At 45.5% G+C, this 27537-nt stretch overlaps 1 protein-coding gene across 5 annotated transcripts in view; it reads right to left on the minus strand.

Moving 5' to 3' along the window:
* Positions 1-19801: 19801 nt before the first annotated feature.
* Positions 19802-27537, minus strand: part of NF2 (NF2, moesin-ezrin-radixin like (MERLIN) tumor suppressor) — a 52900-nt gene continuing 45164 nt past the window's right edge. For all 5 annotated transcript variants that reach the window (XM_081966465.1, XM_081966466.1, XM_081966468.1 and 2 more), the window contains one exon: positions 19802-22095. In XM_081966465.1, the coding sequence (XP_081822591.1) occupies positions 22045-22095 (51 nt within the window). In that variant the 3' untranslated portion in view covers positions 19802-22044. The remainder of the gene's footprint in view (positions 22096-27537) is intronic.

Below are 27537 nucleotides of genomic sequence, written 5' to 3' on the forward strand. Positions count from 1 at the left end.
TGGTGTGGCTGTTGGAGATTTATAGATTTTATAGTTTTGTTGCCTGGCGTAATTTGGCCATGGCAAGGTTCTTAGAACCAGAAAGAAAACCTCAATGGCCCATTTTAATGCTTGGTGTGGCTGTTGGAGGCTTATAGATTTTATAGTTTTGTTGCCTGGCGTAATTTGGCCATGGCGAAGGTTCTTAGAACCAGAAAGAAAACCTCAATGGCCCATTTTAATGCTTGGTGTGGCTGTTGGAGATTTATAGATTTTATAGTTTTGTTGCCTGGCGTAATTTGGCCATGGCAAGGTTCTTAGAACCAGAAAGAAAACCTCAATGGCCCATTTTAATGCTTGGTGTGGCTGTTGGAGGCTTATAGATTTTATAGTCTTGTTGCCTGGCGTAATTTGGCCATGGCGAAGGTTCTTAGAACCAGAAAGAAAACCACAATGGCCCATTTTAATGCTTGGTGTGGCTGTTGGAGGCTTATAGATTTTATAGTCTTGTTGCCTGGCGTAATTTGGCCATGGCGAAGGTTCTTAGAACCTGAAAGAAAACCTCAATGGCCCATTTTAATGCTTGGTGTAGCTGTTGGAGGCTTATAGATTTATAGTTTTGTTGCCTGGCGTAATTTGGCCATGGCGAAGGTTCTTAGAACCTGAAAGAAAACCTCAATGGCCCATTTTAATGTTAGGTGTGGCTGTTGGAGGCTTATAGATTTATAGTTTTGTTGCCTGGCGTAATTTGGCCATGGCGAAGGTTCTTAGAACCAGAAAGAAAACCTCAATGGCCCATTTTAATGCTTGGTGTGGCTGTTGGAGGCTTATAGATTTTATAGTTTTGTTGCCTGGCATAATTTGGCCATGGCGAAGGTTCTCAGAGCTTGAGGGGGCCTCAAAAGTCAAATTGATTGCGGTTAGTTTTTTGTGCCCACGTTAGCTTGACTATCCTGGGCATTCTTCCTCAGCTGGCCCTGTGCCAGCATTTGCCCCCTCGCCACTGATCAGCTATCCTTTCCCCTTGCTACATGATCCGGGTCAATTCACCCAAGGGAACTTACTCCTGGCCAATTGGTAGAGCAGGAGAATTAAACGCCAGTCAATCCCTGTGCCGAGGGATTGGCCTCTGCCTTTTCGGTGGATGGCTGTGGTCTCGGGCACCAGAGAGGCGGGAGACAGATCATTGGGATCTGGAAAGCCCGCCGGCGGTGGTCTGCCACCATGCTTCTTCCGCTGCTGTCCTGTCCTTTGCGTTTAGCCCTGAACTCCACTTCCCACGCTGCAGGCCACCTTGCCCCCCATCAAGGTCTCCTGTGCTGGGTTGGAGGTGTTTCGGGTCTCATGCGAAGTGCAGGGCAATGGAGGGAGAAGTGCGGTGCCAGATTGCCCCCTGTGGGCCTTTCCAAACCCCAACGTTCTGTCCCCTGGCTCTCCGGCGCCCGAGGCCTCTACCATCCATTGAGAAGGCAGAGACCAATCTCTTGGTGCAGGTATTGGCCGGCATTTCGTTTTCCTGCACTGCGAATTGGCCATTATTAAGTCTCCCTGGGTGTAAATCAGCTGTGATCATGCAGCTGTGGGGGAGGGGGGAGGATGGTAGACCCCAGTGGCCAGGGATGGGCTGCTGGCAGAGGGCCAGCTGATAACGATTGCCCAAGCTAGGCCAGATGCTATGGGGGAGTGTGGTTGCAAAACTCTCGCTGCAATCAATTGTCCCCTTCCAGCCTATGAAGGGGAGTTGGTCAAACCCTTTGTGATGTGTGCATCAGATGCCAAAGGGGCTATAAAAAAACCCAGCAAGCCCCTTCTTTTCTTTCTTTTTCTTCTTTACCCAACATCTGGAAGCACGGGTTCCCCCTTTTCTGTTCAGGAACTCAAGCCAGGTGATCCTGTCCACCATTGAACCATCTTTCCAAGCAGCCTCCATGTTTCCAGTGTCTTTTCCCCCACTTGGAGCTGAACTCAGAAGGACGTTTCTTCCAACGATTTGGCACCCCAGAGATGGGACTCCAAGCTGACCTAACCAATGGATATGGCTCAGGTAAGCCTCCCAGGTAAGCCTCCCATGCCAAAACAGAGTAAAGAGAAGTGCGTGGTGGACGCTCAAAGGGGCCGGGCTTCCACCACGGGCATGCACACTGCGCACCCACCGCCCTGTGACGCTCCAGCTGCTTGGCGGAGGTCACGCAGGTGCCATACGCTGTGCACGCATGCGCGAATGGCCCAGTTGGCTTAAATACAGGTAAGGGACGAGGGAGGGAGGGAGGGCCCTCCAAACCAGCATTCTGGTACGGTGGCCGCTGCTCCCAGCTGCCACCGGTACGCCCGTACCAGGGCGTACTTGCTGGAACCCACCACTGTACCAGTTTATCTGATGTGTTGTTTTTTCCAAACTCGCCTGGAAGCTATCCACCCCCCCGCACTCCCCCCCCCAACCTCTAATCCTCCAAGAATGCATTTTCTGGAGGGGGGGAGGGGACCCTGTTCTCATGCCTTTCAGCCCTGCACAGATGAGCAGAGGACATGGATCCAGGTGCCTCCAGAGGAGACCATTCCATTCACCGAGGCAGGAATTGGGTTTGAATCCAGCCTTCCACTAGAAAGCCATCGCAGCAACCAGAGTGGATCCTGACTGACCAGCCTTACCACCAAGCACGCCACCCCGGCAGACATGAAGGAAAGGGACCCCGAGATGAAGAAGTAAAGACCAAAAGACTCTCTTCAGACAGCTGTAAAGACTATGGGGGGGGGGCGGGGCAGGGGGGGAATTGATTGTAAGGTTTTCTTTCTTTGCTTCATTCACATAAATTCTCATTGTAAGGTGTTTTGTTTCTTGTCTCATTTATATTGTAATCAGTGTAATGTACTCAGGTAAGAATTGTAGCACAGCAAGTTCTGAACACCTTACATTTCTGTCTGGTGGGAGGGAAATTTGTCCAAAATGTCTGTATTTTCTGAATTGTAGAAGCACTGCACCCACACACACACAGGGAGGGAGAGAGGGAGGGGAAGAGAGAGAGAGGAGAGGGACCATTCAGAATGATTGGAGTTTATTCCCTTCACCTACCTCCACACAAAGCTTCTCCTAGATTGATTTGTGATCTGTGGCACTAAAGTCCAAGCAGTCATATCTCCCTGCTAATTCCATGGGGGGAGGGGCAATTCCCCCACTTGAAGAGCTAGCACAGGGGTGTCCAAACTTGGGAACTTTAAGACTTGTGGACTTCAACTCCCAGAATTCCCCAGCCAGCCATGGAATTCTGGGAGTTGAAGTCCACAAGTCTTAAAGTTTCCAAGTTTGGACACCCCTGAGCTAGCAGAAAGGACGCCCCAAAACCCAAACCCTGACTGTGACTCACAAAGGATGCTGCCCAGTAAAGCAGGATGTGTTACACTAGTGGTCTGATGAATAGGAGTCCCCAGGGCTCATGGTGTCTAATTTTAAAAATACGAAGTAGCCTGGATTGCACGCTGGCTAAACTCAATTTGGCCTCACTAAAATAAGAGCTAGGGCAGGTTCAAGAACCATCCCTTGGAAATGGGCAGCCTGTAGTTACTTAAAAGGCAAAAACCATGGCTGTGAAGAATTTTGGGACTTCTGCTTGCTTGTAAGCTTTTCTGGAAGCTCTCAGAAAATGACAGCAAACATCTGAAAATAATTGACTCAAAAAATTGGGTACTGTAGATTTCTTTCCAGAACTTTTTGCCCTGGCTGTTAGGCCTTCATGGTTGAAAGCTCTCTGGGAGCCACTGAAGGCATTTTTTCCCCCTGCTGCCCCTCTAAATGCCTCTCCCTTTGCATCAGAAAAAAATAAATCTCCCTGATCTGACCAATTTTAATCTCTTGCCAAGAACCTGTGTGTCCCACTCGCATGTTTTTAAAAAAGGGGATTGTAGGAAGTTAGCACACACACACACCCCTCCCAGAAAAATGAAATATCCTAGGAAATATTGAAAAGGCACAATATTATATTTCCCTGGATCAGAAATGGAGAAACATGTTTTTAGGCAGGAAACAGACTCACTCTTAAAAACCCTCACCTTTTGTCAATGGGCCATTAAAATGCCCAAGCCAGTCTATTCTACATAACAAAGGGTCCCCCTCCTTCCGTTCCAACATGATGGGATTAAGGCATGATAGTGTTAGCCCATCTCACCACAGGGCACCTGGGAAGAAGCAATGCTCAACCAAACTTGGGCTCAAAACACAGCCTAGAGAGTTGCCCCTGCATGGCCCCATGCGAGTCTGATAACCCATTAGAGTACATTTCTTACACAAGAACAGGAAACAGAGGTGGGGCCAAACATAGTATAAAAAACCCAGCAAGCCCCTTCTTTTCTTTTCTTCTTCTTCACCCAACATCTGGGAGCATGGGATCCCCCTTTTCCGTTCAGGAGCTCAAACCGTGTGGTCCTGTCCACCATTAAACCATCTTTCCAAGCAGCCTCCATGTTTCCAGTGTCTTTTCCCCCCACTTGGGAACTGAACCAAGAAGGACATTTCTTTTTTTTTTTATGAGGTTGGTTTTGCCAGTTTCTGACGTACATTTTCATTTCTGACATAAAAACCACCACTGGTTAAAATGGATTTGCTTAACAACCACACACATTCTAATTTGGGCACTTGGTGCTGAAAAAGTTCGCCATCATTGCCCTATATCATTCCAGACAAAGGGCTGTCTGTTTTTTCCCCTTAAAAACCTCCACCAATGGAGCATCCAGGCAATTTCTGTTCTCCCCATCAGGAAATTCCTCCTTATTCCAGGTTTTTTTTTTTAAGAAGAGACTGGATAGTTGCTTGTATGAAATGATGCAGGTCTCCTGCTTCAGCAGGGGGGTGGACTAGAAGACCTCCAAGGTTCCATCCAGCTCTATTATTCTGTATTCTTTAAGTGGTTTTCCTGAAGCTGAGAGTGTTATACAAGCCAAGCGTACTGGGCAGAATGAAAATAATAATTGTTGGTTGATCTTTAAAGGCAGGAAAGATCGGAGTCTTTGGTTGAAATCTTAAACTAAATTTTGGTTTGCTTATGAGAGGCTTAACAGGTTCACGCTATCATCCCTGATACATTGGTTTATTTAATCATCCATCATAAATAAATGATGGCTGTGGGCCTCGGGGGATAACAGAAGTAACTCAAATGCATTGGAACGCTAGATCTGGAAAGATTCCATTGCTTCTTTCTCCAAACACTGTGAAAGTGTTAAATAAATATTGTGCTATGCCATCCATCGTATCCGACTGAGCATTATTGACTCAGATATTCATCGATTGATATAAAATATGTATGTCATATCGTTCAGTTCGAAATATATCTTCTTGGAGAGCTTGCAAAAAAAAGGGGAAAGCATGAAATAATAACAGGAGCCCAAGAATGCCATATCCAAGTTAACACTGCAGACAAATGGAAGGCATTGGCTGCCTCAAACACTTCCTGTTTTTTTAGTATAAATATTGGAGAAAAAGCAAATCAATGCAATGTGTTCAAACTTTAAATATTGATTAAAAGCTCCGGGATTTTTTTAAAATATGCATTTTACGGAGTGCGTATGTTTCCCTTTTCTTATTTATAGTATGTCTCTCTTACTATTTGGTGTCCAAGATCACTGCAGATGAGGAGTGCAGCCAAGAAATTAATATTTCTTGCTCCTGGGGAGAAAAGCTATGGCAAATCTAGACCGCATCCTAAAAAGCAGAGACGGGGACAGAAATTCCGACTTGGTCTTGTTCTCCAAAAGGTTGGGGATTCCTGCTGTAGAAGACCACACTGTTCTTCAGTTTGCCAATTTTGCCATTGCGAGACAGACAGCCATGAACCAAGGCAAAAGATGAGAAGATAGCTGACTGAAGGGGTGTGTCAAAAATAGTCAAGATGGTGGCATCAACCATGCAATCGGAAGTCCTACATCCATCCTGTGGCCACCATCTTGGCCTTTTGGCCCTTTCTTTCGGGACACTCCTGGAAGGCAGACAGATGTTGCCGATCCAGACATTTTAAAACATCTCCGTGAGCAAAAGTCAAAGGCTAATTTTAGCACAGCTGCACGAAAGATTCCCAGACAAGGAGAGGATGAGGCAATGGGCTGCCAGGGAGAATTTATTGAGTGGATCAGAGCTCACAGGGCACCGTCCCAGAGCAACATCTGGGCCAGAGTCCCAACTGCATCTATGTTGAAATGGCCTCCTGAAATTCTCTCCCTGCCCCACCAAAACTCAGCCCATCTTTCATGGGGTAGATAATTTGCTCCAGATAGCTGAACAATAAAGCACCTTTGAAAATCTTGGACGTTGGAGTCCCATCCCAGAACCAATAGGCCACTCAATCAAGATCAGGTGTTGAAGTCTCCTGACCATGAAGTCTGGTGCCAAATTTTGATTTAAAAAACAAAACAAAACACCCTGGGGTTGTGTTCTTTGTTGGGAATTTTCTGCCCAGAATCTAGCATTAATTCTTGTTCTGACCTAGGCTTCCCAAGATCATCCTCGTCCCGATAAAACCCCTTTTATTTAGGTTAAAGGGAAATTCTTCTCCAGCCAAGTCCCGGCCAACAGTCTTTCATGAGATTTTACAGCTACAGACCTTTATCGGGCTTGGAGAGCTGCCAGGCCAATATCTTCCAAAATGCCATGCTGTAGCAGTGAAGGATCAGATGATGGGATGTATGCCCAGATGAGGCCCTGGGGATCGGAGGAGATATAGGACCCAAGTGTGGATGGAATGGACAGGAGAGTGAGGAGTATGAATTCTGGTAAAACATTTTTCTTTTGTCTTCATTTCTTTGCCTTGGCAATTAAGAGCTTTGCTCCTTTCCTGTCTCTCTCTGACTGAGGAAGGGGAAGGGGGTCGCGGGGGAGCTGCCTCAGATAAAACTGCTTGTTCTTTTATTCTGCTCTGCAATAGGAAGGGGGGGAATGCACATTAACAGCAAGACAGAAGTTAGCACCTTAAAACCACTAGCCATGATATTAGGAACAAGAATAGATCGCTTATAAGAAAACCCCCAAAAACCCACATAGCTGGCACACTTTGCAAGGTACCGGTCACCACCTGGGGTGAAAAACAGGTGACATGGCATTTAGCTGTTTAACATAACAAGTATAAGGGGTCTCGGGGGGCTGCCCCAAAGAAGAGGGAATCAAACTATTCTCCAAAGCACCTGAGTATAGAACAAGAAGCAATGGGTGGAAACTAATCAAGGAGAGAAGCAACTTAGAACTGCGGAGAAATTTCCTGACAGAGCAATGAATCAGTGGAACAACTTGCCTCCAGAAATTGTGAATGCCCCAACACTGGAAGTCTTTAAGAAGTTGTTGGATACCCCCACCCAAACCCAGGAGCACTCTACAAGCCGCCTAAAGGCTATTCAGGCCCTTTTTTTGAAGAAAAAAAATGGGCCCATTTTTGGGAGGTTTGCAGAGTGCAAACATTTAATTTTAATTTGCCTCTTCAAAACCTTGGTGCATCTTATACTCCAAAAAATACGGTAATTGTCTCCTGAAAACTCCCCTCCCCTTTCGCTCCTCTTTATTTCCTATGGGAGGGGCCATTCACTGTGCCTGTGCCTTTACTCCCGAGTTGACCCTTGTTCCTTAGCTGTTCCCTTCTCCTGGCAATGCGGACATCGGGAACAGGCTCCAGCTGTTCTTCTGCCTCACTGATGTCTGACTCTGAAGGCAGCTGATAACTGGCATACGGCTCTGGCCCCCTCTCTGCCGCCTCTGACACAGAGCCCTCCTCGGAGCCTTCCCTGGACTCCAGGACTGGCCCAGGTTCCTCCCCAACCTCCTCACTGTCTGAATCTGCTGCTAACTCCGTTATTGTGGAAAACTGGCTGCCCTTGGGATATCTTCCCTGCTGTTGTTAAGGAGGTCCTGACAGCCTGTAAGAGGTTTGAGCCTTATCTTGTGTGGTACGTCTGCTTTTTTTATGTTATGCTTTTAAATATGTTTGCTTGAGCTAATAATGAAGCTGAAAATCCTTTTTATTCACCGGCGTGTACATTGTCTCTGGATCCAAAGGAACCAATCGCTGAGACGTCTGATCACTGCCCTGACACTCGGCAAAACATCCCCCCCAGGAATGAACGCGTACAACAACTCCTTTCCCCGTCAAACGGAATGACTGAGCAAGAAAACAAGACTCTTTTTCCCGATTCTGCAGTGCGAAAGCTCTGAATATACAACCGTAAACCTGCTGACGGCAATGGCAGCCCAAGGTCGGGGAGGTCCCTACAAAGAAGCTCTTTCGTCTCTCCCACCCAAAAGTATAACTGTGCAAAATAATAAAAGACTTCGGTTGTGGATTTTTTTTTGAGTCCAATGTGAGATGAGATGTGAATCGGAGGATCATTGGCTGATCGCCCCCATAAATCAGTCAGGGATAGGGAGACACCTGTTTGTTTATTTCTGGAGAGATTCGTATACAGCTCCACTTTGCAAGGCCCAAGGCGATTTTCAATGCAACGAGAGCCACCCAATAAAAACCAATGTAAACAGCGGAATCAACTGCAAAGGCAATTAATCCCGCTGTCGTCAGCTTCCTATAGCCTGTCAGGATAAAATGAGGACCCCTGATTTAGTGCGATATAAAAAGAATGCAAATAATTTTTCTGAGGACCACCAACGTTTTCTCACGGACCACCGGTTGGTGACTGCTGAGATACGTTACAGTGAGTTGTGGAATGACCTTGACAGACAGGAGAAAGAGCAACGGATTCGACATCGGTTAAACGAGGCACGGCCGGAGTTTGTGTACAGAGTTAAACAGCCCCGGCCAATTTCTCACAGCCTCCTTTCCTTGTATTCTCCATACCAGCTTCTTCCCGCTGTGAAAAAAAAGGACAAGAAAGACAGAGGTGGCAAAATATCCTAACACTTCTCGAGCTTTCCTCATTTTCTTTGGATAGCCAAAAGTTGACCATTTTTCAGAAGCGGTATTAATTGCCTTTAAAATGTGCCTGTTTCTCCTAGTTGAGATGGATGAGCAGGGACAGCGTCCTCTCCTCTCCGGTTATGTTTCTTTCGGATGGAGGTTGATGATTCAAGTCAGGGAAAATGAACTGAAGAGAAGCTTTATGGATGGAGCCTATCAGGAAAACCGTTTGTGCTCTTATGTCAACTGGTCCTTAAAGTGGAGGATTAAGGGAAGACAAATTCAGCCTATTCTTAGCCAGACCGCAATTGGAGAATTGTTTCTTCCAACAGGACGTTCGGAATAACTGCTCTCGAGTTGCCATTGGCAAATGGGATGGGAAACTGACGAAGTGCATTCCAGGCATATCTTTCTCAAGGCTGTCTCCCAGGTTACCCGCAGCAGCCAAAGGGATGTGATCTCTACAGCCCAGGAAAGTGCTCTATTGGAGAATGTGCTTTATGACACACCCTGGGGGGGGGAGGGGTAAACAGGGTCATAATTGGGCCATAAATTACATGGGGTCAGAGCTGGCTTCACTTGGGCACGTGTCAACATGTTGCTCCTAATAAATAACTGGATTTCTTTTGAAGCTTGGCTTGAGGTTCATGATTTAGTTAGGGCATCCGTCGGAACCCCGACACAGAACTGAAGAAGCTTCTTGGTTGAGAAGCTAAACGTCTTCAAGGAGAGAGAGAGAGAGAGAGAGAGAGAGAGAGAGAGAGAGAAGAGAGAGAGAGAGAGAGAGAAAGAAAGAAAGTCCAGTTGCCTTTTGAAAAAAGCACCTTTGGGACCACCATAACCTGGAGATTCTCCATAGACATCTAATAATCACCTGGATTTTTCTCAACACCCATTCCACAGTGCAGTTCTTCATGAGGGCTTCTATTTATTTAACAAATAGAATAGAAAAATAAACACAAAAAGAAAACACAAAAATCAAGACGAAAGCAATGCAGCTAGAATCAGAATTGTATATTGTATAATTAAATGTGATTAATAAATAATTATTGTTTTATGATTTGATATGGCCTTTATTGCTTCGGTTTGCTGTGTTGGATTGCTTTTTTTTTAATACTGCTTTTTAATTGTTTCTGAGTCTTTGGTACAGATGGGTAGTTATATAACTTCGATTAATAATTGATTACTATATATTGTACTCAATGAACACAGAATTGCTAAAATGCATAAGCTCTTCTTGAAACTTGAAACCGCGGAAGAACAAGTGAAAGAATATGTGATAAAACGGACTAAGAACTATGGCTACAACATATTGCTGGAACAGCGGTCAAACAGGTGGTTGAAGGGATCAAACGCCCCACCATAATTTTAAAATAGTGTTGATAAAATGATGCATTGCTGGCAAATGACGCCAGAAACATAACCAGGTCTAGATTTGCCATCGTTTTCCTCCCCGGGAACAAGCGTATTTTAATTTCTTGGCTGCAGTCCCCATCTGTGTTGATCTTGGAGCCCAGGAAAGTAAAATCTGTCCCTACCTCCATTTCTTCCCCATCTATTTGCCGGGAATTGAGCACGCCGGATGCCATGATCTTACTTTTCTTAATGTTGAGTTTCAAGCCAACTTTTGCACTCTCCTCCTTCACCTGCCTCAAGAAGCTCTTTAGTTCCTCTTCCATTTCTGCCATCAGAGCGGTATCACCAAGGTTAGCGTCCTTCAAATGAAGCCATCTGCTGCCTCTGGCCTCATCCCTTTCCCTTCTCGGCTTCCAGTACAACGTGATAGTTTGGCAGCTGGACTCAATTCGCCCGTTTCAGATCGGTCCTTCCCATTTTTCAAAGTAGACAACCACAACATGACACTCGCCCTCTCCTTCAGCTCCCAGTGATGGCTGAAGCTCATTTATCAAACGTCGCCCGCCGTTATCCGCAAGAAATGGACCCCAGTCTCTTGATCGGCAGCCGCCTGGAACCGAACTAATAAGGTGGGATGAAAGAGAAAAGGCCTGTGCGCAAATGTGAAAGCACTGGTTTAAAGCCGGGAGCGATAAGCTAGAAATCTCTATTTTCGGTCTTGCCTCATTATGAGCCTAGTTATGGCTGAATCTTCAGCCCTAGGAGGTTGTGAGCAAATAACTTTCTCTTTGAGTAGAATCATAGAGTTGGAATCCTTGACCTTCTTGGACATCCTTGATGTCCAACCTTGGCTTGCAGACCTCCGGTGATGAGGGCTCACCTCTCCAGGAGCAGACTATTTCTCTGCTTAATGAGATTTTTCTGGTTTTGAGTTTGACTCTGGATCTCCTGCAAAGTTTCCATTTTTGGGGTTCTTAGGCTAGAATACAATACAATACAATAGCAGAGTTGGAAGGGACCTTGGAGGTCTTCTAGTCCAACCCCCTGCCTAGGCAGGAAACCCTATACCGTTTCAGACAAATGGCTATCCAACATCTTCTTAAAGACTTCCAGGGTTGGGGCATTCACATCTTCTGGAGGCAAATTCTGTTTCACTGATTAATTGTTCTCACAATCAGGAAATTTCTCCTTAGTTCTAGGTGGCTTCTCTCCTTGATTAGTCTGAAATGATAGAGTCTCCAGCCTGAGCAGGGGGTTGGACTAGAAGACCATCAAGGTCCCTTCCAAGCCTGTGATTCTATTTTCCAGGCTGTCTTTTTCTGGAAAAGCAGCTTTTAGTTTGACCCCATTTCTTCTCCGTCACTTCTGAAGTCTCTAAAAACATCTGAGCTTTTCTTTCTTTGATCAGCCTGTAAAGTTTCATACAGAAGCTTTTCTCCTTGGCTGGGACTTTTAACTGGAGAATTTATCTCGTGACCTCCACTGTTCAAAGACTTTCATTCTGCCACTCAAGGGCAAGGAGAAATCGATAGGCAACAATATCCAAAGGAAACACGGTTGGCACAAGGTTTGCAACATGCGACACAATGCACCTTGAATTATTTTTTTCCGCACGGAGGGAGGGGGCTGCCGATTTTACACCCTGCCTTGAATCAGTTCCTCTCATCAAGGGCTGGAAAGCCGTTTGTACCAAGTTTGCATATTTCTGCAAGCTGTGGTTTGCTGAATTAGGGTTGCTCGGATAAGATATGATGGGCGGGGTTCAGATTAAACTAACAGAGTTAAAAGGGACCTTGGAGGCCATCTAGTCCAACCCACTGTCCAAGCAGGAGATCTTACACTATTTATTGAAAGCCTCCAGTGATGAAGCTCCCACAACTTCTGAAGGCAACTTCCGTTCCATGGGTTGATTGTTCTCATTGTCAAAAAATTCCTCCTTGTTTCTAAGTTGAATCTCTCCTTGTTCAGTTTCTATCCATTATTCCTTGTCCGGCCTTCAGGTGCTTTGGAAAATAGCTTGACCCCCCCCCTCCTCTCAGTGCTGTTATTTGCGAAGTCATGTCCAACTCTCCAAGCCTTAATGGTTGCCCCGAAAGTGCTTTTCCAAAAAGCAAGTGGACTTCCTTGGGGTTTTTTTCTTCCTTGAAAATGTTTCGCTTCTCATCCAAGAAACTTTTTCTGTTTTTGAAATCCGTGGACTTCAGCTCCCAAAATTCTTCAGACTCTTCGCTTATATTTTTCCATAAATGCTTTTAATAATTTACAAGCTTTTGCATAAGGAAGAATTATATCTATCTATCTATCTATCTATCTATCTATCTATCTATCTATCTATCTATCTATCTTTCTATCTATCTATCTATCTATCTATCTATCTATCTATCTATCTATCATCTACCTACCTACCTACCTACTACCTACCTTTCTTTCTTTTTCTTTCTTTCTTTCTTTCTGTTTTTTCTTCCTTTCCCTCTTTCTTTCTTTCTCCCTCCTTCCCTCCCTCCCTCTCTCTCTCTCTCTCTCTCTCTCTCTTTCTCTCTCACACACACACACACCCTCTGAACAACTAACACAGCTTACTAATTGGTCTCTAGACTGATGGATGCTTAAATGGGCTGCAACAAATTAATCAGATCTGTTACATTCACTGATTTAAAACCTTTTGGTCTCAAAAAAAACAACAACCCTGTCCCTTGATGAAGTAGGCAGCAATTTTATTTCATTTTTTTTTATTTTACAGAGTAAAAAACCCTCTGTGGATCACTTTCATCCTAGAAATTATAGAAATGGTGGGTGGCAGAGGGATAGCCACAGCCTGCTGGGGCAAAATGTCAGTTGTTGGAGCTGCTACAAGTGAGCCCATTTTTCCCAGGAATATTTATAAACAATTAAAAAAAATTTGGGGGGGAGGAGGAGGGGGGATTAACTCCTGGCACTGGGAAGAATGAGCCTGCAATAGTGCATTTTAACCACTGGGAATGAAGGGAGGGAGGAAAAGAGAAAAAGGGAAGGGAAGGGAAGGAAAGAAGAAGGAAAGGAAAGGAAAGAAGAAGGAAAGGAAAGGAAAGGAAAGAAGGAAAGGAAAAGGATAGGATAGGAAAGAAAAGGAAAGGAAAGGAAAGGGGGAAGGAAAGGAGGAAGGGGGAAGGATAGGATAGGATAGGAAAGGAAGAAGGAAAGGAAAGGAAAGGAAAGGAAAAGGATAGGATAGGATAGGATAGGGAAGAAAAGGAAAGGGGGAAGGAAAGGAGGAAGGGGGAAGGATAGGATAGGATATGAAAGGAAAGGAAAGGAGGAATGTGGAAGGGGGAAGGATAGGATAGGAAAGGATTCTTGACTATCTAAATTCTGCGCGTTTCTCATTCTTTCTGCCCTTTGGTTTATGGAGACAGAAGAGCGTATTAAGGTTTGGGAAGGCAGTGGTCTTTTTTGAACAGATGGTCCCATAATGCGTTGACTATAAGGCATGCCTATGAATGTCACCGGATTCGCCCAGAACGCAATTAACCAAGTTAACAGAGCATGCGAAATGCTAAACCCTCTTTGGCAAAGTACACATCGTCCCGGAATTGAACCAACCATTATTTTGGATCTGCATCATACGGCAGAGTATAAACTCATCCTCCTTGGCACAAAACCAAACCGGAAAAATCCAAGGTGAGAAATATGCAAGATTTACCTGTTGGACAACTCGGCTGCAGGCTTTTGTTTGGTGGGGGGGGAGGCGTTAATTGTGCTGCGCAAAACCCATCCTTGCTCTGTGCATATAATAAAATGTGTTCACCTGTGCTCATCAGAAAGCAGGAGAACGGGCAAGATTTAAGCCAGCCTGTCCTGGTTAAGGATGATTGGATTTGGAGTCCAAAGATCTAGAGACCAGCAGAATACCGAATAACAGAGTAACAAAATTGGATGGGACCTTGGAGGTCTTCTAGTCCAACCCCCTCCCGCTCAAGCAAGAGACCCACTATGCCATATATTTATACGCAGAAAGAGAGAGGGATAGAAAGAGAGAGATACATATGCACACATACATATTACATGCAGGGCTGGGTTTCTGCCGGTATTTCTGCAGGTTCGGTGTGGTACGATTTGCCTGTGCACCTGATGCGCACTCTGCGTGCGTGCACAGTTGTCTGTAAATAGGTCTACGCATGCGCAGAACATTAGAAGTGTCAAAAAAACCTACAGCGACTGGGGAACCGGTTCGGGGGTGTGGCGGACCTACCATCCCTACCGGTTCGGCGACCCAGTTGCAATTTCCACTACCCATTCGCCCGAACCGGTGAGAACAGGTAGCAACCCACCTCTGATGATATGTATTATAAATCTTCTTTTAACGACCCCGTAATCCCTTGCAGGGCGGAGTCGGGGCAACTGAATGGAGGTGAGTGTTGACTGGCCGGATGCCCTTCCCTGTCACCCATGCGGAGTTTTATTCAGCAGATATATTCTCATCGTGCCCAGAGAGAGAAATATCTGCCTCTACCTAGGATTGAACTCGCAGCCTCCTGATGGTGAGGTGAGAACTCCACCTCTAGGCCAGCGCACCACTCATATGATATGTATTTTATAGACAGATAAAGATAGATAGATAGATAGATAGATAGATAGATAGATAGATAGATAGATAGATAGATAGAGATAGAGATGATAGAGATAGAGATTTAGATAATATTTTACAACATGGTAGTCCTCAACTTACAGCAATTTATTTAGTGCCCGTTTGAAGTTACAATAGCACTAAAAAAGTGACTTATGACCATTTTTCACACTTACGGCCGTTACAGCATCCCATGAGCAAAAATTGATCGCATGAAAAGAAAAATCCAGTTGCCTCCTGAAAAAAAAAAAAACCACCTTTGGAACTACCGGAAGGAAGAAAAACCCGACAGGCTATCCAGGCAAGCAGAGCGAAAAAACCAGAGTCCCTGCAGGTGTCCCCTGGTCTCCTTGTTTTCATCTTCAACCTGGGAAAATATTTGTTTTCGCTTTATCTGGAATTCCAAACCTCCTTCGTGAAGGGCTCGGCTTAATCCGAGGGTGTAAATTGCTGAGTACATGAACAGCGCAGTCTCAATTAGGATTAATGTCAGGAATAGGCAGAGCGCCAAAGATCGTCTCCGGCTCCTTGGTCACCGCAGACTCGTTGTGTGCAAACGATTAAATAACATAGGTGAAGCTCTGAACCCGGTTGCTGGATCTGCGGACCTGAGAAGCAGACTCCAAAAATCTGGGGAAAGAGTTCTCCTAGCATATTTTTCCAGGGTTTCTCAACTCGCAGGATTTTTTTTCCCCTTCTCCCCGCCACGGATATTTGTAAATTTGAACTAGACTGTGATGTTTCCCTGTGTAATATAGGTGTGTGTACGTGGGTATATGTATAATAGGTATCTTTTGAGAGCTGAACGCAACGAAATTTCACTTTAATGTGTACATTTAAAGTGGCAATAAAGATTCTATTCTATTCTCCTTCCCTATTCTATTCTATTCTATTCTCCTTCCTTATTCTATTCTATTCTCCTTCCCTATTCTATTCTATTATCCTTCCCTATTCTATTCTATTATCCTTCCTTATTCTATTCTATTCTGGTCTATTCTGTTCTGGTCTATTCTATTCTATTCTCCTTCCTTATTCTATTCTATTCTCCTTCCCTATTCTATTCTATTATCCTTCCCTATTCTATTCTATTATCCTTCCTTATTCTATTCTATTCTGGTCTATTCTGTTCTGGTCTATTCTATTCTATTATCCTTCCTTATTCTATTCTATTCTATTATCCTTCCCTATTCTATTCTATTCTCCTTCCTTATTCTATTCTATTCTGGTCTATTCTATTCTGGTCTATTCTATTCTGGTCTATTCTATTCTATTATCCTTCCTTATTCTATTCTATTATCCTTCCCTATTCTATTCTATTCTATTCTATTATCCTTCCCTGTTCTATTCTATTCTCCTTCCTTGTTCTATTCTATTCTGGTCTATTCTATTCTATTATCCTTCCTTATTCTATTCTATTCTATTCTGGTCTAGTCTAGTTCTATTCTATTCTATTCTAAAATGTATTCTATTCTAATATTTATTCTAATATTCTATTCCAATATTTATTCTATTCTATTCTAATATTTATTCCAGTCCAGTCCAGTGTAATGTTTATTCTATTCTAATATTTATTCTATTTCTATTCTCAACCATGCTCAGAGAGCATAAAAAGGATACCTAAAACTCAGTCCTACCTAACACCGGACTAGAATTCACCATCTCTCTGGTGTTTGGCCCAGAGTCACCCAGCTTGCTTCCATATCTAAGATGGGACTAGAACTCACCATCTCCTGGTGATTGTCCCAGAGTCACCCAGCTGGCTTTCATGCTAAGGGGAGACAAGAACTCACTGTCTTCTGGCAATTGGCCCAAAGTCACCGACTTTCACCGTGCCTACGTCACCCAGTTTTAGCCTGGCGCCTTAACCACTAGGTGCATCCTTCCCACCTCAAGACGACCGCAGCAAAACCTGGTGTATTTTGTTCACAGGCACCTTCTCTCTTCTCTCTGGCATCTCTCTGGCATCTCTCTTCATCTCTCTAGATGAAATTAGGTCAGGTTTTTCTTCTTCTTGGACTCTTTTCTCCTTTTTTCCCTCCCTTCTTGTTCTTTAAGCCCACAGAGGTCGCTCTCGCCTCTCCCCGTTGTTCCCCAGCATCAAAAACACACACACACACACATTTTGGCTTTGGTTGTTTTGCTTCAAAACCTTCCATCTCTCTCCGGCAAAGGAGGGAAGTCCAACTGTTCACTTCTAATGAATTGGATTCCCGGGAGGGCAGATCGTGCATCGGAGATCCCCCCCCCATCTCTCTCTTCTTCCCCCCCCCAAAAAACCCCCTAAGTGGAATGGTAAGTGGAGTCGGAGGGAAAGACAGCCGACTCACCAAAGAGAAGGTAAACAACAGTTGTCGGTGTCCCTTCGTTCAGTGACCCCCACGGAAATCGGGAGTCTGGGTTTGCGCGGAGCAGCAGCGCAAACAAGCTCTTGGGAGCTGCTGGTGTTTTGTGTCTCCTGGCTCATTAAAGTGCAAATATTAGAAGAGGAGCCACTTACGACGTTTTTGCTGGCTCAGGAAAACCTTGGCCTCTACCTGCCTGGTCCTGGAGTTTGAGATGAGGAGACAAGGAGGAGGGGAAAAAAATAAATATATATGGAGGAATCGGAAGAGGCCTTGTGCATTTTCTGGGAAGAAAAACCACGGAACGTTTGATTTGGGGTTTCCCCCGATGAGATCGATTCATTGCTAAAGAAAGGGCTAGTTTATATTATTACGGAAAAGTCGAAAAGTCGAGGTTTTGTTATTGCTTTATTCTACTCTGCAAGAAGGGGAGTCGGACGTTGTTATTTTTTTTGCAGTATTGCAGGCTAACTATGTCAACTGCCAGGAGTTTGATCCTGACCGACTCAAGGTTGACTCAGCCTTCCATCCTTCCGAGGTGGGTCAAATGAGGACCCAGATTGTTGGGGGCAAAAGGCTGACTCTGTAAACTGCTTAAAGAGGGCTGTAAAACACTATGAAGCGGTATATAAGTCTAACAGCTATTGCTAGTGTTGGTGCTTTTCCTACCTTCCTTCCTTCCTTCCAAGGTATGCAGTGGTTAGAATGCAGTATTGCAGGCTCTGTAAACCGCTTAGAGAGGGCTGTAAAGCACTGTAAAGCAGTCTATAAGTCTAAGTGTTATTGCAGACTGACTCTGCCCACTGCCAACAGTAAAATCTTGACTGGCTCAAGGTTGACTCAGCCTTCCGTCCTTCCGAGGTGGGTGAAATGAGGACCCAGATTGTTGGGGGAAAACAGGCTGACTCTGTAAACGGCTTAGAGAGGGCAGGAAAGCACTGTGAAGTGGTATATAAGTGCTGTTACTTTAAACAAATGTACCAAGGAAGGGTCTCCTGCAACGACAGAAACCTGGGGCTGAATTGTGGTTGTACGTTGAGGACTATTGGAACTGTTGGGAAATTATATATTTCTCATACAAACATCTCCACTGCAGTGTTTTTTAATGCTATTCCGAGATCTCACATCGCTGCCACTGAAGCCTTGTGATAAAGGCGGGTGGGCGGATGAAGGGATGGAGAGAAGAGAGCCGGAGGACACAGGACAGAAGCGAAGGTGGTGTTTGAACTCAGCGGGAGTTTCAAAGAGTCCATGATGAGGACATTACACCATCCAGGTTTAAACGGGGTCACACGGATGCAGCTAATCCTGCCCCTATCATCCTTTTTCAGACATGATTTCTTTCCTGCTTCCTTCAGTTATGTATGTGATGCTTTCTCTCTCCCCCTTGCCTCCGCCGCCACCGTAAAGGCATAAATTTGGTACATGAATCCCATCAAAATGAAGAAGAGATTAAAAGGGCAGTAGGAAGAGAAGTCGCGTCTGGGAACAAGGCCAGGGTGTAATGGAAACAAGACTCTGGACCAATAAATCCATCTTCAGAACTGCCAATCTCGTAGAGGGTGTCCATCCCTGGCAACTATTCAGATCTGTGGACTTCAATTCCCAGAATTCCTCAGCCAGCTGTGGGACTTCTAGGAGTTGAAGTCCACAGATCTTAATAGTTGCCAAAAATGGACACCCGTGCTTTAGATTATTATGGGCAGTCCGCTAACTTACGAACACAATTGTGGCTAAGTGTGACACTTGCTAAGTGAGCTTTACCCCACGTATACGACGTTTCTTGCCACAGCCATTAAGTGAGTCACTGCAGTTTTTCTATTATTCAATTCCATTCCCCTTCCTTCTTTCCTTGTTCTATTCTGTTTTGTTCGATTCTATTATTAATTTCTATTCTATTCCAATTCTATTGTTGTATTCTATTCTTATTAGATCAATCTATTCCATTCCATTCTATTTCTATTCTTATTAGATTACAACAGTAGAATTTGAACAGAATAGAATTGGAATGGAATAGAAATTAAGAATAGAAATAGAATGGAATGGAATAGATTGTTCTATTCTATTCTTATTAGATCAATCTATTCCATTCCATTCTATTCCATTTTTAATTTCTATTCTATTCTATTCTTAATTTCTATTCCATTCTAATTCTATTCTGTTCTAATTCTACTGTTGTATTCTATTCTAATCAGATCAATCTATTCCATTCCATTCCATTCTTAATTTCTATTCTATTCTCATTCTTTTTTGTTGTATTCTATTCGATTCTTATCAGATCAATCTATTCTACTCTATTCTATTCTCCTGGCCTCCCCCTTTGGCTTTACTTGTCAGAAGGTTGCCAAAAGGGATAGCATGACCCTTGGGGACACTGCACGCATCATAAATATGAGTCAGTTGCCAAGCATTGTCCGAATTTGGATGACGGGATGCTGCAAAGGTCGTTAAGTGTGAAAAATGTTCGTAAGTCACTTTTTTTTTGTCCCGTTCAAATGGTCACTAAACAAATGATTGTAAGTCAGGGATGACCTGTGTTGTCCTTGCTAATCGTAGGAAGAAAACAAGACAGAAAGAGAGAGGCAGAAAGAAAGCAAACAATTATTCACCCCTCCCCCCTTAAAAAGAAAATGATAAACGCCGGGCAGCTTGAAAAATAGCGGAGACTTTAATAAAAAGAGAAAACGCCTCGCAGCAGTATTGTACAAACATTACATTTCAAAACGACCGAAGTTCGAAGGGCGAGGAGAAGCCGTACAGAAATGGATCGTATACAAAGATCCTCCCTGTAGTTAGAATGGCACGTGTGCCCACATGGTAAGATAGATAAGATACACTGTATATATGTATGTTTTTTCCCCCAGGCAGTATGAAGTCAATACAGTATTGTGCTCAATTTAGTTCTTGAAAAAGCAGTATTTCCAACAGTCGAGGTGGGATAGAAAAATGTATAAAGGCATGCCAGGGCTATCAAAATGTTTAAAATTCCCAGAGGGAAGGGAAGATATGGCCTCTGAGGGATAGGATTCATTTTAGGCTAGGCGGGATGTCCAACTTTGAAGATCTGTGGACTTTCAACTTCCAGAATTCCCCAGCCAGCTGTGGCTGGCTGGGGAATTCTGGGAGTCGAAGTCCACAAGTCTTTAAAAGTTGCTAAGACATGTTCCTCCATGCTCTTGGTATATATAAGGTTATCGTCTAAATAGACCAGTACCCCTTGATATATAGAGACATCCCTACTCTAGGCCTTTAAACTCCACCCACCCATTTAAAATTCCCTCGATCCTCGCTTTACCAACCTCTCGAAATTAAAACGATAGACCTAAAAATGTGATTTTTTTTTAAAAAGTTTTGGATACACTAAGCTAGAATCCTTAAGCGATCTCCTGCTTCGTTTCCGGGATGAAGGGGAAAAAACCCTTCAAAGTCCACCAAAAATCCCGCCGAAACTTAACGAAGGTTAATAAGGTTCAGCAAGGAATTTCGTAAGCCCTTAAATTGTGCCGTGGAAGCAGACCGCATGCTTTCCAGGAGAGCTTGCAAACCGCCAAACGTTTTGTGGGCGATCGGGAAAGGAACTTTTGCTCTTGGTTTCGCACAGAAAGCCATATTCACAGACCTGGGGCAGGGAGGGGGGGAGGAAAGGGGTGGCAAGAGAAGGAATTTAAAAAATTAGGGAATCCGTCCTCCCGCAACCCATACAAACACGGAGAGGAAGAGAGAAAAAGGGGAAAGCGAAAAGGTACCGTATTTTTTGGAATATAAGACGCCCCAGAGTATAAGACGCATCTTAGTTTTGGGGGGGAGGAAAATGAGAAGAAAACAGATTCCGCCTCTGCCTACCAGCATCCATGGTACACAGCTGAAACATGTTAACAAGGTCAGCCAATGAATAGGCACAGCAACTAAGTCAGCCAAGGCGGGCTATTTGGACTCTGAAACAGTCTTTGCTTGTGTTTTGCTTGTATTGACTGCTACTTTGGAAAACCTGCTTTTGGTAATGTATTGTATATTACATGTGCCAGAGGTGGCATGCAGAGCCCTCTCTGTGGGCACTATCACCAGCTGCTCTTCTGCTTTCCGGCATGCATATGCGCACCGGCCAGCTGGTCTTCGTGGGTGCCAGAGGGCTGAAAACAGCCCCCAAAATGGCCTGAAAAATGGCCAAAAACAGCCAAAAAACAGCCAGCTGGTCTTTGGGTTTTTGACCAGCTGCCGGCGCGCATGCCCGCACAAGAAACCCAAAGACCAGCTGGCCGGCGCACACGAGCACTGGCCAGCTGTTTAAGTTTCTGGTGCTCTGGCACGCACACGTTTCCACACTCAGTGCTGAAAAGGTTCACCATCACTGGTATATTATTATGATTTTGAACCCTGCGGAATCAGTTACTGTACTTTCTGAATGTGATCACTGCTGCAAACTCTGACCAGCCAGGTCAGCTTCAGAGCAGTTATTGCAGCCTGATTCAGCCTGAATAGCTGATTGGCGGGGGGATCGGGCTGCCGGAATACCCTCCAATCAGCTGTTCCAGGCTGCAGGGATTGCCACAGACCATCGCTGCCTCCATGCTTGGCATTTGGGGTCTCTGGTGGGGGGGGGGGGGCTACATTCAGTGTATAAGACACACCCAAATTTTCACCCTCTTTTGGGGGGGGGGGGAATAATGCGTCTTATGCTCCAAGAAATACAGTAATTATTGGCTCTAGAGAGGTTATAAAGATCTACAAAGTTTCACACCGAAGTCTTCCGGCTCGAGTTACTGCAACGCGCCGAGGGGAAGTCACTCTTGCAAACTCTTGGCTCGGGAAGAAGCAATGCAACTCGGTTTATGGCTGGTCCTCCCAAGGCAAAAAAGAGGCCGTCCCAGGAGCGACTTGGGGTCTTCTCCTACAGTTCTTCGAAGAAGGCCACGCGGGATTTGGTGCTCTGTAAGGTGAGCTGAGAAGACAAAAGGAAAGAGATGGTTAGGGGGAACTAAGGTGGCTCATCTCGGCAACTTTGCTGAAGTATGGCTTCCGTCGTCAGGGCTCATTCGGGCCTTCTGAAGAACGAGAAAGTCCAGCTGAAAAGTTCGCTTGGGGCAAACTATGGTTTATGGAGAAATGTGCTGCCAAAAAAAAAGGCCATGGATAGAATAGAAGAGGGGTCCTTGGTGCTCTCTGAACTTGGTTGTTTTCTTGCAGAAATTTCATGACCCAACTAGGTAACATCATCAGTGCTAGAAATGAATGGGTTTGAGGAGGAAGAGGAGGAGAGGAGGAGGAGGAGGAGGAGGAGGAGGAGATGGAGATAGTGAGTTCTAGTTCCACCTTAGGCATGAAAGATGGCTGGGGGACTTTGGGCCCATCACCAGGAGACGGTGAGTTCTAGTCCCACCTTCGACATGGAAGATGGCTGGGGGGACTTTGGGCCAACCCTTCTCTCTCAGCACAACTCACCTCACAGGGTTGTTGTGGTGGGTAAATCTTGTGTCTGTTTCCTGCCTCGAAGTACTCATGCAGTCAAAGCAATACAGGCGGGATAAAAACCAAATCCATAAATAAATATGTGGCCCTGTGAAGAATGAAGAGCAAGTGGAGAGCTCCCCACCCCCGCATACCCCAGACCCAGTGGGGCTTATCTTTAGTTTCCCCCCCCCGCCACACACACACACACACACACACACCCCTCTCAAAGCTAAAGGGATAGAGCTCTCCCAGTGCATTCCAGCTTCTGCAAAGCTGTTTGAGATCCTCCAGCCAGCCAGATAACAGCCCACTCAACCCCCACCCCACCCTGCCCCTCCAGTTTCCTCTCTCCTTTTCTGTGGCCGGGGCCCCCTCCTCTCCCTCTCTCCTGTCTAAAAAGACAATGAATCATCCCTGGATGGGCAATTCGCTGAAATATTTATGGTTACCGAACCCTAGAGGGACAGGACAGAACAGCCAGCGCTCCGAGCTTCAGAGGCTCACCGGGGAGCCCATCCAGAGAACTCATCTTCATTCGGTCAGCTTCGGGTGGACACACAACAGGCACACAACACGCGCAGTGCACACACAATCCTTGACAGGAACGCTAAAGGAAGAGGGGCTTTCAAATCGTCTCACGACGGCCCCTTCAAAAACGAGCAGCTGCCAATATGAAGGGCTCTAGTTTTTCCCGCAGTTGCATAATGCAACAGGCCGTAAACCATCCAAGGAGGCTTGGAGACATCAGAGGCTAAGCTCCCCCCATCCCCCCCCCAAAAAACACAATAAAGAGTACAAAAAGCAATCAAACCGCAAATAAGAGCTTGGTGGCCTTTCACCGGTTTAAGGAGCCAGAGGGCAAAAACCTTCGACGAACGATTGCAGGAACTGGGGATGTCTAGTTTAATGAAACGAAGGACCTGACGTGATAGCAGTGTTCCAATGTTTGAGGGGCCCCTAGAGAGACAAGGGGGTCAACCTGTTCTCCAAAGGAGCAGTCGCCAACTGGGGATCCATGGACCACTGATGGTCCACGAGAAAATTTCGGGCTTCTGCAGAAAAATTATTTGCATTTTTTATATTGCACTAAATCAGGGGTCCTCAAACTGCGGCCCCTGGGACGGATACGTGCAAAGAACACTTGTGTTGCTGCAGAGAGTCTCCCCCTTCGGGGGGGGGGCAGAAATTCCCACTTGGGGTCTGCTTCAGCCTCCTGGTGGGGGGCTTTGGGCGAAGGCTGGAGGGAAGCACCGCTGGTGGCAAAGAGCCGGAGGGCCTCGTTCCAGTGGGACTGCATCATGGCCTGGAACTGGCTGACCATCTCAGCCCAGTGAGCCTCCAGGCTCCTTTCCCTCTGCTTGGAAAGCCTATGCTCCTAGTCCTCAGTGAGGAGCTTCTGCTGAGTCTCCTTCTCGGTCAGATCCAATTTGAACTGAGCTGTTTTGCCAACTCTTTCTCCTGGGGGCTGCTTCGCTCCAACAACTGCTCCCTGTTGGGGCCCTAAGGAGCCCAGGCGGCCAGGCGAGGAGTGGCAAGTAAAGGCTGGTGAGATGCCCCTTGATGTGAGTGACATTGAGTTGGCCACACCCACCCGGTCACATGATCACCTAGCCACGCCCACCCAGCCGGTCATTAGGCAGATCATATTAGTGGTCCGCGGGATTTAAAATTAGTAAATTAGTGATCCCTGAGGTCCGAAAGGTTGGGGACCCCTGCTCCAAAGCACCAGAAGGCAGAGGACAAGAAACAATGAATGGATGGAAACTCCTCAAGGAGAGAAGCGACCTAGAACTAAGGAGGAACTTCCTGACAGTGAGAATAATTCATAAGTGGAACAACTTGGGTTTCGGAAATGGTGAATGCTCCAACGCTGTTTTCCCCTTTTGTCTGCAGCGAGAAAATTCCTACGTAGATCCAAACCCTGCTACCCCCAGAGCAGAGGAATTCTCCTGTCTCTGTAAATTATGGATATAATTATAAATAAATTTGCATGATTTCACTGGCTTTGCATAATTCAGCCGGCTTTTAATTTTATCCCAGCAATTTGTTAAAAAGCAATAAGGTTCCTCAGCGCCACTGCCATAAAGCATGTGGCTTTCGCTAGGTGTGAAGTGAGGAAATTGCCTAAAAACACAGAAGGCCTGTGTCCCCCACTGCCACTTGAAAAAAAAAATCTGTTATGTAGATTTCGGCACACAACCTGTGCTACTCTGTAAACCTGATGTTAGATATGGGAAAGGAAGGAAGGAAGGAAGGAAGGAAGGAAGGAAGGAAGGAAGGAAGGAAGAAGGAAGAAGAAAGAAAGAAAGAAAGAAAGAAAGAAAGAAAGAAAGAAAGAAAGAAAGAGAAAGAAAGAAAAAAAGAAAAAAGAAAGAAAAAAGAAAGAAAGAAAGAGGGAAAGAGGGAAAGAAAGAAGGGAAAGAAGGAGGGAAAGAAAGAAGGAAAGAAGGAGGGAAAGAAGGAAGGAGGGAAAGAAGGAAGGAAAGGAAAGAGAAAAGAAAGGAGGGAAAGAAGGAAGGAAAGAAGGAAGGAAGATGAAGGGAGAAAGAAAGAGAAAAGATGAAGGGAGAAAGAAACAAAAAGAGAGGAAGAGAGAGAGGAGATACAGAGTGATGAAAGGGAGAGACAGAGCGAGCTAAAGAGAGAGAGAAGAGACAAAGAGAAGAGAGAGGGAAAGAAAAAGAGAGAGAAGAGAGAAACAGAAAGACAGAGAGAAAAGGGGAGAGGGGGGAGAGAGACAGGGAGAAGAAAGAGAAGACAGAAAGAAGCGAGAGAGGAGAGAGAGGGATGAGAGAGAAAGAAAGAAAGAGAGAGGAGGAGAAGAAAGACAGAGAGAAAGAGAGGCTGGGGGAAGAAAGGCAGATGGTGATAATTAAGCAGCCAGACCTCAAAGGAGATCTGGAGACCAGGAAGAACAACAAGGAGAACGTTCTTCCTCCTGCCAGATGTTCTGCATTCTTCCCATGAACTGGATGGTTATTAGATTTTTCCCCCCCACTACCTGAAAACTCCATTGCAGCCAAATCAGTTTTGCAGCTAACTCAATAACTAAAAGCGAGGAACTTCTGCTGCCTTCGCAAAGTCTGGTAGAATTGAAGCGACCTGCTAAATGGATTTTTCTGTTCCTTTCCCAATAAGGTCCTGGGGTTTAAAAACAGGAGGAGGAAAAGCACGGATTCAGGGATGGATTTCCTTAGGGCTTAGAACCTAGCTCAGCAGGCAGCTGTTAGCTCCTTCCAGCAGGTCTGAGTGGGCTATAAAGGTAAAGGTTCCCCTGGCACAAAGGTGCTAGTCGTTCCCGACTCTAGAGGGCGGTGCTCATCTCCGTTCCAAAGCCAAAGAGCCAGCGTTGTCCAAACACTATATCTGGAAACGCTCGCCCGCATTGTATTTTATTAACCTCTTTCTGCGCGCGAAACGGATCCATCTTATCAGCAAAATGCAGGTGAGCCGGGGGGGGGGACACCTCTGCAGGTAACATGACATAGTCTGCCTCATCTTATCTAACAGGGCGTATGATTTAAAATCCCTGTTTATCTTTCGATGGGTCACCTTCATCCAAGACACACCAGAAACCGGTCCGTGCAAACAAGCAAAGGGATGCAGGCAGCATGGAAAACCAGCCCCCACCCCCTCCGATCTGGCCGAGAAGGAGGCTCAGTAGAAGCGCCTCACTGAGGACTAAGAGCATGGTTTTTCCAAGCAGAGGGAAGACCTGCGGGAGTGCAAGGCCAGGTACCAGCGCCTGGAGGCTCATTGGGCTGAGATGGTCAGCCAGTTCCAGGCCATGATGCAGTCCCACTGGAACGAGGCCCTCCGGCTCTTCCCCACCAGCGGCCCTTCCCTCCAGCCTTCGCCCAAAGCCCCCCACCAGGAGTCCGAAGCAGACCCCAAGTTGGAATTTCTGCCCCCTCCAACCCCCACAAAAAGACTCTCTGCAGCAACACAAGCGTTCATTGCACTTATCCATCCCAGGGGCCGTAGTTTGAAGATCCCTGATTTAGTGCAATATAAAAAATGCAAATAATTTTTGTGCGGACCACCAAGACTTTCTCACGGGCCACCGGTTGGTGACTGCTGGCCTAGGAGAAACCCTAAAATCAGAGGCAGGAAGAAGACAGTATTCAAAACAAAACAAAACAACAAAACAACCCAGTCCCATCTCTTTGACTGAAGCAAGAACAATGAGAAACTGGAAGTTTAAGTCAGATGAAATTAGTGCAGCCAGCAGAGTAGGAGAGAGGGAGGGAGGGAGGGAGGGAGGGAGAGAGAGAGAGAAATCATTTTATAAGGAAGAGATACCTGCGATGAACCCACGGAGCTCATAAAAAGGGATTAGCATGTTAAGCACATCATTAAACGCGGAGAACTTCAAAGGAGCCATCCCAAGGCAGGGATTGAAAATTCAAAAGGACGCAAAGACAGCTGGTCGTCTCGGGTCGCAGGGCTTGGCTCGAGAGAGGCTGAAGTTTTGGGTTCGAGACATCTCAAGGCCAGCTCGACTGAGGGAGGCTCTGCTTGTGGGCCTCCAAAATTCAACACAGGGGAAACCTTGGAGGGGTGGGGAGCAAAGGTCAAGGGATTTCCTGCTTTCTAGCGAATATAAATTGCTGATCTTCTGAACTTTTTAAAAACTTTTTAAAAGCATTTTTTTAACTACCTATTCACCCAAACCAGTAGTAAAAAAATGGTTAAAAAAGTTTTTTTTTAAGTTCAGCTGTGCCGCGCGATCATCGGAACCGTTTAAAAAACTTTTTTAAAGCCTTTTTTTACTACCGGTTCGGAGGAGTGAGTCTGTGTGTGTGTGAGAGAGAGACAGAGATAGACAGAGAGAGAGAGACAGAGAGAGACAGAGAGAGAGAGACAGAGAGAGAGAGACAGAGAGAGAGAGATTGTTCAGAGGCATTGCGTGTATGTGTGTATGTGTGTGAGA

The sequence above is a fragment of the Natrix helvetica genome (assembly GCF_964273705.1).
Source record: "Natrix helvetica genome assembly, chromosome: 14".
Lineage (NCBI taxonomy): Eukaryota > Metazoa > Chordata > Lepidosauria > Squamata > Natricidae > Natrix > Natrix helvetica.